The sequence below is a fragment of the Arvicanthis niloticus genome, chromosome 29 (assembly GCF_011762505.2).
Source record: "Arvicanthis niloticus isolate mArvNil1 chromosome 29, mArvNil1.pat.X, whole genome shotgun sequence".
NCBI classification, from domain to species: Eukaryota; Metazoa; Chordata; class Mammalia; order Rodentia; family Muridae; genus Arvicanthis; species Arvicanthis niloticus.
This window is the reverse complement of record NC_133437.1, coordinates 3,394,443-3,411,053: the sequence shown is the minus strand read 5'-3', so window position 1 is coordinate 3,411,053 and position 16,611 is coordinate 3,394,443. Positions and strand designations below refer to the sequence as shown.

General features: G+C 37.0%; 1 protein-coding gene across 8 annotated transcripts in view; it reads right to left on the bottom strand.

The window, feature by feature from the left end:
• Window positions 1-6,994: 6,994 nt before the first annotated feature.
• Mctp1 (multiple C2 and transmembrane domain containing 1) overlaps window positions 6,995-16,611 on the bottom strand; it is a 550,355-nt gene continuing 540,738 nt past the window's right edge. For 3 of the 8 annotated variants that reach the window (XM_076927041.1, XM_076927042.1, XM_076927045.1), the window contains 4 exons: window positions 15,685-15,794; window positions 12,592-12,701; window positions 10,065-10,162; window positions 8,689-8,897 (listed from right to left, as the gene is read on the bottom strand). In XM_076927041.1, coding sequence (XP_076783156.1) covers window positions 8,826-8,897; window positions 10,065-10,162; window positions 12,592-12,701; window positions 15,685-15,794 — 390 coding nt within the window. In that variant the 3' untranslated portion in view covers window positions 8,689-8,825. Of the gene's footprint in view, window positions 8,898-10,064; window positions 10,163-12,591; window positions 12,702-15,684; window positions 15,795-16,611 lie in introns of all 8 variants that reach the window. The other 5 variants (XM_076927044.1, XM_076927043.1, XM_076927046.1 and 2 more) reach the window with 5 other exon arrangements.

The following is a 16,611-nucleotide window of genomic DNA, read 5'->3' as shown; positions in this document are numbered from 1 at the left end:
AATTGCAGAAGGAAGACATATTTTATTACTTCTCTGATACAGGTTTAGAAATTATCAGGTACTAAATTACTTAGAAAAAGTTAAGTTGATTCTGAGCAAACTTTCAGTGCACTGACATTCTACTGAAGGAAGACTTTTAGAGGAATGTTTCATAAGACTTTTTAACATCAATAACAATTAAAGATTACTCTTAAAGTAAAGTCTGATCTTAGAGAATGTATAAAGTTATGCTCCTGACTCTAGCTTGAGAATACAACCATCATAAATATATCACTTTTATTTATTAAGACAAAATGTTATATAAATTGTTGGGGGAAAAATTGGTGAAATTGTTTGAATAAAAACAAGAGATTTACAAATATAAGTGATTAGCTTTCTTTAGATTATGGTCTATTTGGGGTTTTTTATGTTATAAGCTGTTTATGATTACATATATTTGAAATCATTGTAGCTTCTTTTAGAACAGTTATATATAATTTTGATTACAAAGGGATTTACATCAGTATATATGATTTTGATTACAAATGAATTTACATCAGCCTGTTTTTAAAGGCTTGAACTGAGTACAACTCTTCGTACTAAATATGAATGATTTTTTTTAAAATGATAGTTTTGTTGTTGAAGACATAACTATATTTATATCTCTTTAAGATAAATACAGTGAACTCTTTCTGGGTTTTAAAAGTGTGGGCTTATTAATAAAAAGAAACAGTATTATCAGAGTGACTAGTGATCAGTTATTCAGTAATCATAATAAAAGATGTATGTTACTTATATATAACATGGAACATTGGATATGTTGTCTTTAATGCCTTTAACAAGTGTAGGATCAAGAAGGGCTACTTTTTAAGCATCTGTACTTAATTCTGTCCAATTATGATTGAAATATTTTCTCCATTCAAATATTTTTTCCTTGATAAATCTGATCACCTTTTCTCCAAATATTATTAGATTGCAAGTGAACACATAAGTTGTTATTATTGATAGGAAATGGATTAGTACTTTGGACTCTAAGATTTAATTCTTTCAAAATATATTTAGCACTTCCCAACCAGCTTTGAATTTATATCAATCATTCTATCACTTCTTCTTGGTAGATGAACTGAAATGGCCAATGTTTCTCCATTCTTTTGTTCTCCGTCATGTTGTAGGGAAAAATCATTAATCTTAAAATGGTGAAAGAGCTTAGTTTGCTCTCAAGTGTCTTCACAACATCAATATCAGATCCTGAGTGGTTTATGTCTGGGTGCATGGTGAATTTTCTTGGGGGTATATCTATGTTGGGTTTCCCTTAAAAATGAACTTTTCTGGTTTGCATTGTTTATCTTTACAACAGTCATGAAATTACTGGTTATTAAGTAGAATTTTGTAAAATTAAGATGTACATTTTAAAATACTTCATCTAAAAAAGAAAAATTGGAAATTTTAAACCTGAGAAATGAGATGCTGGAAATAATTGAGGAATTTTCTAGCTAAAGGGATGAAAAAAGAAAAACTTTCTAAATGTTGTTGAATATACTGATTGAAATTACTGACTACTCAAGTCAGACAGAAGGTGTATAGACAGATCTTTTATCATGGATAAGCTACGTTCTTGGCTTTTTTTTTTTTTTTTTTTTTTTTTGAGCAGTTTTAATAAGCTAAACCAAGAGAGGGTGTAAAAGTAACTTTTATTCATCAGATGCAATTGTTGTACAGGAGGCTTAGTGCTAAATAAGCTCACCCTTTATAGTTTTTTTCTGAACTCTGGCTAGCTGGTTCAACTCAGCTCTTCTGATTCAAACTCTTCCATGCTGACTGATTCAATCTAGCATCTCTCAGTTTGACACTGAATTGCTCAGTTTGACACTGAATTGCTCTGCTTGACCTCATACTAAATCTGGCAATTTGTTGTAATCTTCTAGCACCTTCTGATTCTCTGGCTTATTCAATCTTCACTTGCAACCTGTCTCTCTAAAACTGTCCCAATGAAATTGCCTGTGCTTCCACAAACTGAACTGCTGCAAACTCAACTGCCAGGAAGTCCACTCCTCTGCACTGCCTCTCAACTGATTTCTCAGTACTGGGACTAAGGGAGTGAGTGTACCAACATACCAAGGTTTTCTGTATCTGGCTGGCCTTGAACTCAGAGATCTGCCTTGCTTCTGTGTCCTATGAATAAAGGCCTGTATGTATTGCAGTCAGAGTAGTCATGTTGATGGATTAAAATTCCTCTTCAAGAGGGTCTAGATGATGTTTTTATAGAGTGTTCTTATGGTTGAAATTCAATAAAAATAAGTGAAGAATAAAAATGCCAGTTAAAAATTATAGTATTTGAAGCAGTCTGTTCAATACGCAGGCTGGACTTAGGGTGTGTGCAGCTTGGTCTTCATGTGGGTCCTGAACAACTGGAACAAGGGCTACCCTAAAAGCTGTTGCCTGTAAGTGGGGTATGTTCTTCCAGCTGGGCTGCCTTGTTTGGCCTCAGTGGGAGGGGATGTACCTAGTCTCACAGAGAATTGAAGTGCCAAGGTAGGGGTATATCCAGGGGGGGCTCCCATTCACTCAGAGGAGAAGTGGAGGGGGATGAGGGGAAAGATTGTAGGAGGGGTTTACCAGGAAGGGGACAGTGAGCAGATGTAAAATGAATAACTTTTAAAAAAGCAAACAACAAAAAATAGTCTGTTCTGACTAGTGTTCAGGTCTTTCTTCAAGGTTAGATAAATCTAATTGTCTCAGCTACAAACACACTTATGTATAGAAATGTAATAGTGAAACTTAATATAATTAATATAATTTAAGGTATTAGTTAAAATTTTGAATTGTTGGGCTGGAGAGATGGCTCAGCAGTTAAGAGCACTGACTGCTCTTCCAGAGGTCCTGAGTTCAATTCCCAGCAACCACATGGTGGCTCACAACCATCTGTAATTGGATCCAATGCCCTCTTCTGGTGCATCTAAAGAGAGTGACAGTGTACTCACATACATAAAATAAATCTTTTTAATTTTTTTTCATTGTCTCTTTTTTTCATCACTTCAGATCTTATAAATTCTCTTTCAAAATACCATTAATTCATGCTGAGATGTCATTGAGAGAAGTGATGTTAGAGGGAGGGAGGGAGGCATCAAAAGCCATTCACCAAAAGTTCTCTAGATGCTTTTTGTTTTCCTTGGCCATTTTAATTTTGTGAGAGGTTTTTTTATTGTTTTTTTGTTGTGGTGTTTGTTGTTGTTGTTTGTTTGTTACAAAGATTTTTTTTCACTAAGCTTTTTTTTTTTTTTTGTAAAATATATTTTACAGTACCAGTACCCACTTACTTTAAAGCAGTGCTCCAAATCGAGTCTTTTTTGTTTTACATTTATTTACTTTGTATGTTTTTGGGGTGGGCTGGGGTGGGGGAGTATGAATGCCATGGATGTTAGAGGCCTATCCATGGGAATCCTTTCAATACTTGGGTCCTTGGATTTGAACTCAGGTCATCAGGTTTGGTGGTGGTGTCTCTACCCACTGAGCACTCTTGCTGGCCCATGAATCTGTTTTGATACCGTTTTAAAGTAAGCTAATTTTAAACTTGCATGTCCTCCATTTAATACATGTATGTAATGTACAGCCTTGAAGTCTGCCATTTTTTTCCAACGCTATGATTGGTGTCATCTGATGCAGAGCTCAGGTAGCTCAGTTGCCCTGTGCATTTCTTTGAGAGTGAATCTGACAACTCAGCTCATCGCCACCTTCAGTCTTAATGCTTCTTAGACTAGATCCTCACTAAAATTCAGTTGAAGATTGCCCATTACTCTTTAGTGGCCTTCTGAAGTGTCTTTCCGTATTTAACACAGAAAAGAGGAAACTGAGACTAAATGATATTTGTTTATTATTGGTTAGAAAATGAAAAAGCAATCAGAAGGCAGATAAACCCAGCAGTCCTACTGAGGATTTTAAGGGTACCTTGTCAGCTTGCTCTAGGGGACATCATAGTTTGTGCTCACTCCTACCCGTAATGAAAAATAGAATAAAATAAAAGACACGTACTGATGACGGTTTGTTATGGTTTGGGGGTTTTTTGTTTGTTTCCTAATATTTAAAGGGTGTTTGTTTGTTTGTTTGTTTGTTTTTGTCTCAGTACAAGGATTGAACCTAGGACCTGGCACCTCCAAGACAAGTATTCTACTATGGAACAATAGTCTCAACCCCTAGACAGCAGCCCCTCCCTTTTTTTTTCTACATCCTATAGGAAAATTATAAATGTCAAAGGACATCAAACAAATGGCATGTAAACTGTTCTTTGGGGAAAGTGCTTCTTTAAATGGGTGAAGGCATTTGATCTTCCCAGTAGGTTCTGTGTGCTTCAGAATTCTATAAACGTAAGAGGCAAAGCAGATCATTCTGTAAATTTGTTTAGAAATTGGGATTAGCTACTTCTATTATGCAAGAGGAATGACAAAAATCACAAATATATCCCCTTGCATTATAGAAAGTAGGAAGTTGTAGTCTGCAAATTTTATCTAGAACAGGCTACAAGTATTTTTGGTTTATAATTACTAGAATCACTACTGCGTAAGGCGGTGTGGAACTTAGTTATATGGGGGAATTTAGTCATAGAGGTTCTATTTCTCTAGTAGCTATAAAAAGATCTACTTGGGAAAAATATTAGCATTTCCTTCGCCTTGGCTCCCTCCTTTATGTGGTCCAACTGTCTCTGTGAACACTAACACTTGACTTTGTCTTCCCATAATGCAGAACATTATGCTTCCCATAATGCAGAACACAATTAACAATTGTTGAAATGATGGTTGCTCTTTTCTGTACAAATTTAGCTTTTCTTCCAAATCTGTCAGCACTTGAACCCAGACAAACCAAAACTCTTTAACGTTATTGAAGTCGACTTGAAGCTAGCCCTAAACCACAAGAGTGAGCCTGAATTATCCCTATGGGACAGGTAGTCTACTGTGGAGCAATAGACTCAACCTCCCTTCCACCAGTGCTCAGGATTTCTTTAACACCAAGGAAGGCCCTGAGTATACTCTGGCATAGCTATTTAACCGAAGCCCCGTCACCTGTTCACTGGAGAGAGCCAAGCAAGCCCTACTGGCTTGTTGCCTCTAAATATTGTTTTCAGCTTAGGCTATGAAAGTGAACAAGTTGAAATTCATTTGAGACCAATTATATGTTTGTCACCTTTTGTTGTTTTGTTGTTGTTTTGTAGAAGTTTTGTTTTTGTTTTCCCCTTTACTTTTAAACCAGAACTCCTGAAATAACACAAACGGAGTCCAGCAAACCTGTTTATTTTATATAAACACTTTGGGCATTATTACTGTGCACTTGCATACTGTTCCAATATAGCGATTTTCTTGGGGTGTTTGAAGCCTCAGATTCAGCTGGAGTAACTTCTGATGTGACTGCCAGTACACAAGCTGCCATTGGATGAATGTGGAAAATGAGCTGTAAAAGCATTTTCACAACAAGAGAACTTTCTGCTGGGTATTGTATTGTTTGTTTCAGTGAGTTTCAGCAATCATCAGTTGAAAGAATTATAAATGAAAGACACTTGACGACAGTTGTGTGTTTTTAATTCAACTGAACAGTTTTTAAGAAGGCTAACTCTAGGTACTTTAATTAGACTAGTGACACATGTCTGTACACAAACAAACATTCCAAACCCCAAAACTTGAACATGCATTAATTTAATAATAGCCAAGTCTTTTTGTCACAAGTATCATACTAGCTGTCTCGTATTTTAAAACCACCAGTCGCCTTATACATTTTTTTAAAGCTGAGTACCAAAATACTATTACAAAAGCATTGTAAGCATTTTTAAGGTTACTTAGTAAGTTTATAAATTTAGTGATAGCCTTTGAATAAGGCTCGCTATATTGCATTGCATTGGCCCATTGCATTGGTTTTGGTATTGGAGATGTTTGAATTTTGAAATCAAAGTGAAAGTTCCTGTGGTCCCTGGATAAAAAGGTTTAGCTGCTTCATTTCAGCACTTAACCCCACCTCTCAAGAACCTCTCAGTTTGAGTCTGACACAGAAGCAAAATGAACTATTAGTTAACAGCATGTTCAAGTGTTCATTACAAAGTAGATGTCTGATTTATCCCAGTTAATGGTGTGGAAGAATTCATTGTTCTTGAGGAAGAAATTAACCTCATCTGCCCCCTCATATATGATCTTACCCCCTCATATATAATCTAAATGACAAGCTGAAACACCCACCAAAGTTCAGCCTGATGAACCAATGGGTTTATTAGGCTTACTTACAGAGCATGGGTGACTCCAAAGCAGCTGCACTGGAAAGCCTTTGCTAGTATAAATGATGGCCCATTGCTGCATACATACAGATCCTTTTCAAGTAAACTGCACCCACCTATATATTCTAGCACTTCTTTAAGGCCACGTGTACTTAGGGCAGAATTGCATCCAAATTGCTGGAATAGCAGGCCCAGAGTCCGTCTACACCCATTTCTTTCATGAAGGGATGTCAACAGCAAGCATGACTGATGGTCTTTTATAAGCAGGTGCAGCTGATCTAAGGAAGATGGTAGTTCTTTTCAACAATGGCTGTAATTTAGAATGTAAATATAAATATAACTCATAGCATCTGTTATTTTTAGCTGTGCAAATAGATTGTTGAACCAAGGTTTTGTCTTTCCAGATAACTTGGAATATTTTCTTCAAAAATCTCATAAAACCAAAGGCATACACTAAAAATGCTTCTGTACAAGAAAATTTAAATCCTACTTGGCATTGTTTCTTTGGACCTATAAATATATTGATTTCTAATAGCAATGAGAACTTAAGGTAACTTTAATGATTCCAGCTAGTTTTCCCTGCTTCATTGGATGCTCACCATGCCAAAGGTTTACACCATTAAAAAAAATTATGCCATAGTTAGGGTTTCAGGAATAGTCCCATTCATACACACACACACACGCACATTCCCCAAGTGAAGTGTCATTAGTGAGTAGATGCACCCAGGACCCACCATGCATCTCTTAGAACAAAAGATTATACATAGAAAGATTTTCTTTTGTATTTAATGCAGTGAATATGTAGTCAACATTACTATTGAACTAAACATCTAAAATCTTACACAATGAAATAATCAAAATTAGTCATCTGTTAATGGTTACATCTACTAGGTACGTCTGTGGTTATAGAATGCCAAGCTTATAGACATTTGAATAGACATTGTCAGTACAGAACATAAATCTCACAAGAATAATCAGAATTTATACCAAACTAATGATCTCATCAATAAACTATGTAGTAGGTCAGCTTCATAATGTATGGTTTTTTAACAGTGATGGAATGCAGATGTACACATGTCATTTTAAACATGATACACTAAATAGAGCATATTGAGGTCAAAGTCTTTCTGTAGAAAGGGAATTTAATTGACATTCTTCCAAGCATAGTGTATAAACATCAAAATAGTCCTATTGTAAGAAATAGTATTTAACAACATATTTCTAAAATAAAAATACTTTAAAATCAGCTATGATGAGATTTAAAGAATCTTTAAAGTGAAATATATTATTTCTGCTTTTCTACATTGTCCCGCACAAGCCCCACCTTTACCTCACCCTGGTTGTTTATTAATAGCAATTAATAAAATAGTGCAAATCATTGTCTGCAGCAGCTTCCACTGAGGCTGGTTCCTCTAACAAATGAAGACATTTTCACCAACCAAAGGATCTCTGCAAAGGAATGTTCCCTTGATAGACCCTGGAATTAGTTTTAGGAATGCAGTTTGAAGTATAGAGTATGGTTAGTGAAACAATTTTAATGGAAACTGCCTTACAAGCAGTTTATTTTACAAAGCAGGTTTTCATGCATTATCAATGATCTTCCTTCATAAATGGTGTAATGAAAACACTGGCCTTTCACTTAGCCAGCTGCATTCTCCTCTCCATTAAAACTCACTAATGACAAAACATTATGCATTGAAGTAAATCAGTAGAGGACACTTAAATATTGCATTTCTTAATACACAAGGGCATAATTTGACACCAAATGCAGTAGGAATTTAGTTTGCTAATATTTTTTTGACAATTGGCTTGATAATTTGTTAAACATAGAGGTATATATAAAAATCCTGATATTCAATCATTTATAAACTTGGCAGTATTTATTTAATATAGTTCTGGAGAGATTTTAAGGTTTTAAATGGAATGATAGAAGGCTTAAAAGTCTTATTCCTAGATTCTCAGATTCTCTTAAAGGGATTGTGTGTATATGCAGACAGAAAAAGTTATGAATGTACCTGTAGCTTAAATTAGACTTAGCCATACATAATTTATTTACACAGGATTGGAAGTCGGGATGTAAGTTAAGTTGAAGTGCAACATTTCCATTATTCAAGCTTTGGGTTTCCCCTGTTTGAAATGTATAAACATAAAAAGAAAAAACACTGATGAATTACTTTTCAGATAAGAAATCGTTACATTACAAAAAAACCTAGAGATCAAATCGGCATTTACGTTTTATGGAGGGTTAACTAGAGCACAATTGAGCATTTCATCTGATATTCTGGTCCTTTCTCTGGTGATTAGAGAAATGTGTATCTTCCAGTTTTATAGCCATTATTTTATTTCATTTTGTTATATTAGTATCTATACTTAACAAGGCCTTCACAATCCACTAACTAAAATCCCTTATCAAGTTGAGTCTGTACAGAAGAAGTATGTTTTCGAAGACATATGTCTTTTGTACACTATTTACAAATGTTCTCGACCATGATAAAAAGGGGAAATAAATAAAAAGCAGAGAGGAAGTGCTGCGGAGGCTGACGAGTTTTTCTTTTATCTTCCCAGCCATGCTGGTCTCCTCGGTGTTGGGTGCTGTCTAGCCAAGGTTGTTTTTCTTCCTTTTATACGGGCTATGAGAATGATCTAGTTTCAGTTCTTGGTACTGCACCTGTTTAAACAGTTCAGAAAAAGACCAGTCACGCGGCCACTTCCTGGCAAAAGAAGGAAAAGCTAAGGATTGAGAGACTGCTTCGGGGCTGGGGAGAGGGCTGCTCTAGAAGCCAAGAGGGAGGCCCAGCTCAACCCCAGCTCAACAGGGGTTAGAGCTAAGTCAAAAGGGAGCTGCTGCCAGAAATTGCCTGCAGCCCTATGGGAACTTTGCTAGCCATGACCATAACACAATACAATGAAAGAAAATCGATCTCTATTTTTGAAGAGCTGAATAATGGGTTTTCTCAGGGTATTGTTGTTGATGGTGATGTTGTTTATTTGTTTGTATATTAAAGTCTTAATTCTCATCTAGCTGAGAGGTTCTCAACCTGTAGGTCGTGACCCCCCAGGGTGGGTCTAATAGTCCTTTCATATATATATCAGATATCCTGCATATCAGACATTTATCTTACAATTCTTAATAGTAGTAAAATTACAGTTAGAAAGTAGCAACAAGATAACTTTTATGGTTGGGGGTCACCACAACAGGAGGAACCGTATTAAAGGTCGAAGCATGAGGACAGTTGCGAACCACTGACCTAACGCATTTTTGTATATATGAAATGAAAACTCAACTGAAACTAATGTAAATTGCTATCACTAAACCTGTCCTCAAGACTGTGATTAAAACCTTTCTTATTTCACTTTGAAACAATTCATTTAGTACATATTAACCCCAAAGTATTTCAAACAATTTGTGAAATAGGTTTTGATATTTCAAATGTAGACATTTCTCCCTCATATAAAATATACATTAACATTGATCTTTAAAATTTATTGAATACATGCAATACACACGAATAATTTAACCACCCATTTTGCTTCTATCATCTCCATCTAAAAATTGTACTTTTTCTGCTTACATCTTGATGATGTCACTTCACTAACTCAGCTGGGCTTGGGTTGAGGCTCTCTTTGTATAAGGGGTTCCTTATGTGATGACTCTCCATCTCCTGCCTTCTATTCTTTATAGGTTTTTCTAGACTAATGCTAGGTTAGTTAAAGTCTTGCCAAAATCTGCAAAGGACTTTATTAACTTTATTAACCTGACTCTTGTGTAACCTTTGACATTCACCCAGAGCCATACTGTACCCAAGAAAGAGCAATAATAACGAAGCATACATACCACTTGTACATCTGAAGGAACTCTGGAAAGGAAGTCAAGCAGTTCATTGTTATCAATTGCATATGGACTCCGAAGCTTTTTTGTAAATTTATTAATTCCTAAAAAAGTGACATTTCAAACATTATTGAGTTCATTGCTGAGTGTGGAGTTAGGCAAAGCACATATCTGGAGAAAGTATTACAGTGATTTGAGCATTAACAACATGCTAACCCTTACCCTTGACAGGATAGCCTAGTATACCACCTCCCTTCAACTTTCCCAACTGAATTGCTGCTTGCTTTTTGTCTTTACACTGTATTGGCTTCTTCCCAGTAGGTGAGATTTGGGGAAAACAAATAGGGCTATCTAGATGGACTTGAGAGTCTTGCCTTATCAGATTCTCAATGTCAAAGTCCCCAGATTTTGCTTTCAGATTTGCTTTAGCCAGAATGACATTTGTGTGCTTACATGTCTGGATTGAGATTGTTAGGTAGTTTCTTGATTTCCTCCGTTGCAAAGGTATATATTTTAGGGGGAGAAGCTGCTGTTGAAAGCAAGCTAAATGTTTACAAGTCACACGACTATGATGATGCTTGGTTTTTGTTTGTTTAAGTTGAAATGAAAAATATTGCCATAAATTTTGGAAAAAAATGTTTTCAGGTTTGCATGAAATCAACACAGTGGAAACAGGAAGAAACCGGGACATCTTAGCTCTCAATGCATTTCTACAGAATGAACTTTTGTCATCTTGTCCTAGTCTCTTTCCAGCTCTGTGAGACTCGTGGCCTGGCTTTCTTGTTAACACTTCAGCAATTACCTAACACTAAAGAAATACATTCTGTATTTTTTCATTTGATGAAACAAGGCTAAAGCACATTCTGTCAAATTATTTTTAAGACAGCTACCCATTGAGGCTACACAAGTTACATAGCCAGATGTCCGCCTTCAGTTTCAGAGAAGTTAGGTAAGGTCAGTTGGGGGGATGGGTTCTTCACCACATGGCAATAGAGATAGTTCTGCAAGTCTGACCTTAGAACCTATGGTTATTCTCTGCCTGAAGGTCACCAATAAAACCAGATCTACATTCAAGGTCAGAGAAATGAATGAAATATTAGGGTTTAATAAACTAGAAAACAAGAATATGGTTTTAATAAATCCTTTGAGTAGGAAGGATGATCACTGAATTTCTGTAAGTGGTGGAAATTTGGAAAGAAAAATATAACCACTACTTCCTCTGCCCTGGGGCCTGGAGATAATACTAGTGTTTATAAAGACTAACAGGGTCTACCCAAGAGGAGAAAAGGAAAAAGAGAACAGGAATCCATCATCATTGTTATTACTTATTATTTTATTTTGTTATTTTATACTTAAGAATGTGTGTGTGAGAGTGTGTGTTTGTGCAACATGGGCCTCTAGGGGTTAAAATAGAGCCTTGTGTCCCTTGGGACTGGAGTTGTAGGCAATTGTGAACCACTGTGTGGGTGTTGGGAAACAAAACTGTGTCTTCTGCAAAATCAGTAAGTGCTCTTAGCTGCCAAGCCATCTCTCTTGCCCCCAAACCAGGAATCTTAAAACTAGATGGAGACTATTGGTCTCAATTCACTTTTCTTCTAGTATATCTCTTTAAAGAATTCTGGGACAAAAAAAAAAAATGAAAAAAAAAAAAAGTCCTCACATGGTCCTGTTATTTACAATATAAGCATTTTTTAATGTTAAGGCCCATGTTTAGTCTTTGTAACTTTTTTAAGTTTAGCAATCTTTGATTCATGCGTTCATTGGTGAGGGGCAAATAGAAAATATTCCTATATGGTGGTGACTCTTAAGGAGTGAAGAGTGAGTTTTCTAAACCAAAAATTTCACCAAGAAAGAAAAAGGAAAAGGAAAATTCTGTTTCAGTTCTACAGAATGGTGACACTGAACACTCCTGAGTGGACACCAAGCACCTCCCGAGTGGGACCCAGGGTCAAAGGGACTGTTGGAAACATGTGGCAAAGTTACATAAATATTAAGAGGAAATCCTTTAAAGCAGACTTTTCTAAAAAGCTTTCTTACTCAGCAGGCTTTTGTTGTTCCTAAGGAGCTTGTAAATGCAAGTCTTTTCCTGAGTTCTAAAAGTGACATTTTAAACAGGCAGCTAGTAACTTGTTTACAGATACTTCCACAAGATAAATACCACAGCAAAAAAGTATATTGTCCTAAATGTACCACATGGTTTAAAGTGCCTTTGTTGGCATTTAAGTGGTGAAAATAAATCAGACAAATCTAGATATCTAGACAAAGTTACACTTTGATATATGGAGAGTCTTTACCAGTACATGTTTATGGTATGGTGGCGGCTGTGGTGACAGATAAGAAAAATGCATTTTCCAGGTGGACCTAAATCCTTACGCTGCTGCGATTTTTAACTGACTGTCTCTTTTCATCATGGAGTACCTACATGACCATAAATACAGAGAACTACTGACAATATAACTCACCGCTTAAAAACAGTTTGTCCTTAGCTGCTAAACAGATGTTTGTGGCAGTTATTGTTTAAAAGCTTACTTACCCCAGACAAGAACAATGTACCTCAGTGGGATGAAGTACAGAATGACCGTGAACACACAGAGGGCTACAATGGCCAGCCAGCTTAAGAACGGGACAGTCCAGTTGAAAGTACTGAATGGAAAAGTGAGAAATCGGTAATGTGAACACTTCACACTTGTAGACAATGCTGAAAAGAAATGTGGTCTCGACTAACAGTCAGAGGGCATAGGGTAGTCATAGCCTGTTCAATTCATGAACATGGGGCCCAGGGAAAGGGTTTTGCCAGAGCCTCACCAGGTTGTCCCAGGAAGTTCACAGTCTAAAGCAATTACACAGCTTGGGTACCTTCCTATATAGTAAAAGTGTTTTTTCTCCTACTAAAACTATTACTTGTGTCTTTTTGATGTTTATACGATATGACGTTTCAGGGCCCACCATTCATTCTCCTAAAAAAGTCCATATTCCCATCTGAGAATACGACACTTACAACAATTGTCTGTAGGTGTGACTGTTAGAGCACTGTGTGAGATTTGAATTTCACAGTTCTTTTTAGGAAGGCTCACTTTCCGTTCTGGGTTGTTTCAAATGGAGCTGGAAATCAGCACAGGTCAGCTGGCTTTATGAACCGTCATTTGCTATCATTGTCCTTGCTTAGAAATGTATGGTTGATTAAGAACTAAAGCCAGTGCTCCTGCTCTTCTCCTTGTGCTTTTAGCACAGGGAAGCATGGTCTGTAGTGAATTTGTGGGATAAGCTGTGAAAAAGAAGTCCAAACCGGAAGCACATGATAGCAGGACAGAGCTGATATGTCTTTATTGTCACCATGCTGCTGCTGACTGATAACAGGAAAGGCTGGGGCACAGAACTTATAAGACAGTATTGGCTGTAAGATGCTGACAGGAACAGATTCTGGAGCAGTGGACAGGAGTTACAGGAAGAACTGACTTGCCATATTGACTCACTCTGTGAACCCAGCAAGCTAATAAAAAGAGTGAGAAGGTAGCAGATTCAGGTGTAGATTAGATGTACATGTGTATCAACATACAGTGTCACATACACTCAGTACAGTACACCCCAAATTTACAGTTTCACACTGCACTTTAGTAATAGGAAATGGGCCAAGGAAAGATTATTAAGAGGCTGAAGGAGAGAAAAGGATATGACTTTGTCTTTAAAATTCTGAGACAGTTGTATGGAGATACATTCAGAGGTGAAAAGAGATGAAGAGTTGAAATTCAGCACCAATGCATAAGTGAACATTCATTAAATAAAAAATAGACAAAATAAAATGCATTACCTTTGTAACATAAACAGACCAGATGATGACTCAAACTTTTGGTTTAAATAATTTAGTCCTTTTAAATTCTTTGTCCAAGGATAGGTCTGCAGAATACTATTGGTCATGAATAATAAATAATAGATATGAAACTCCGAAAGTACAGGCTTATACTGATAAGATCTGCCTTTCTTACACAGTTATTAAAATCTTTATAGGCCAGTCATCAAATAGATGACTAGCATGAGGCCACAGTACATCTGAGCTAACAGCTTCTGTCAATTCACTACTGTATTTTTTAAAAGGAAGTATTTCCTTCAGGAGGTGTGTTTGGGGTCAAGCATGGTGGTGGGTGCTCCTGATCTCATGCTGACACATGCCCACGATTCTGGCACACTTTTGTTGTTTCTCTGGATCAACTATTTCCTAAAATTATTTTTTTAATAGGAGACCCAATCTTGAGTTAATCTGGTTGTCCTTCAAGTCAGGCTTTTTAAAAACTTGTTTTTGTTGAGACAGGCTCTCAATATGTATCTCACAATAAACTCAAACTCATTCTTTCTTGAGATAGAGGCTGGAGAATCGAGTCCTAGGTCATCCTTGGCTACATAGTAAGTTCAAGGCCAGTCTGGTATTCATGAGACACATGAGATTCATGAGACACTCTCTCAAAAGGAAACAAAATGTATTAGTAAAAAATCATGTAAGATTAAGAATATAAATGCCAGCTGGGCATAGTAACATACACCTTTAATCTTAGCATTGGGGAAACAGAGGTAAGTGGATCTCTGTGAGTTCAACACTAGCCTGATCTACATATTTCCAGGAAAGCCAGTGCTACACAATGAGATCCTGACTAAAACATAAAAACAAAAATCCAGTTTCTTTTCTTTGCTTTTTTCCTCTCTCTCTCTCTCTCTCTCTCTCTCTCTCTCTCTCTCTCTCTCTCTCTCTCTCTCTCTCGTGTGTGTGGTGTTCCTCAGTTGTACATCTCAATGATGGGTGTGGTGGTGTGTGCCTTTCATCCCAGCACTTGGGCGACAGACACAGATGGTTCGCTGACTCCCAAGCCAGCCAGAGAGCGACACAGTGAGAATTTGTCTCAACAGTGAAAACAAATACAACACATATACATATAAAACAAAACCAACCTACCAAACGAAACATAAATGGGGCTGAATCATTGGCTCAGTGATAAAGAGCATTTGTTCTTGCCAAGGACCCAGTTTCCATTCTCAGCACCCACATGATGGATTACAACCATCTGCAACTCCAGTCACAGGGTTCCATTGCTCCCTGGGCTTGCCTTAGGCACATACATACACAAAAAGCATAACACTTACAATAAATAAATCTAAAAAATACTTTTAATTTAAAAGAATTCTTTTATAATTCAAAATTTCTATGAGTCTTTTTTTCCTAAGTGATGAAATGTGGATTACTTCTTGATGATATTAAACTTGGTAAAAATATAATTAGACCTCTACAGTACCGATCTATTAGGTCAGATTGTTTTGTTTTTCTACCATGACTTTATTTTTTTTTTAAGAAAAAAAAAGTTAATATGAAAAAAGCATGCTAAAATGCTTTTTAGGACAGTGTCATTTCTTCAAAGCTGCAAGCATGATGTCTTTCCAAAAAAATATGTTTCAAATTTCAGGCAGGAAATTGACAGAACTATCATAAAACCAAGGACTCAGGAAACAAAATAAATTACAGCAACCCTTAACAATAGATCATGCAAGAGTGACTTGTGCCTGACAGAATGCAGCCTGTCATTCTGAGAGTCAAAGAGACACTCCCATAAAAGACCAGGCTTCCCATGCCAGCACCACTTACTTCTTTATCCTTTCCCCAAGGGAAGCCACTTCATCTAGGATGTTCTGGACACTAACACAGACTTCCTGGATTGCATAGATTTTATTTATAAATCCTTTCTTTTCGCCATCCTAAAATGGAATAAAAACAAATTCTGAATGAGTAAAAGGTATGTATTGGTTCTTGCTTTATTCTTCGGACTGTCCTTCTCTTACATTTTTAAGGTTAAGTAAACTTCATCTCTATGAATGGATATTTGGAGACCCTGAAAGTTTGGGGGGGGGGGGGGAAATAACATGAGGAACAATGTAGCAGATGGCTGCAAGTCAAGAAAGTTGAGTTCTATTGCTCTCACCCTGATGGACAGAGACATGGAAGTAGAGCCTTGAGTGCAGGTGGAAAAGGAAGAATTGTCAAACCTGACACAAGACTCACTTAGCAAACCCAGCCTCTCTCCTCTTCACCAACCTCCCTCTCTTTGAAACATGGTCTTATGTAGTCCAGGTTCCGTGGAGCTTATTGTGTAGCTGAGCACGGCTTTAAACCCTTGGTTCTAGTCAACTATGCTAAGTGGTAGGACAACAGGCATGTGCTATCATACCACAAAGTTTTATGTAGAACTGGAGATCAAATGCAGGTTTTGCACATTATGAGTCCAGGGAGCCATCGGACAGGGGAGCCGTCCAGAGGAAGAGTAGGGTCAAGACATGTCCAAACCCCAGAAATATCATCCTGAGATCAGGAAAATTAGGATCACTCCATCCTTCCCCCACTCCACTCCCTTAACTCCCCAATCCCCACTCTACCCCAGGCCTGCATACTCTGGTCTATGCAGCCTGTGCCACTCGAAGGAGGTCATATAGCCTGACAGCTAGGGCGGCCTCCTCCTTAAAAGGTTATGTCCAGCAATATCTGAAGTTCTTCCCTATGCATATGAGGCCCTGGTCA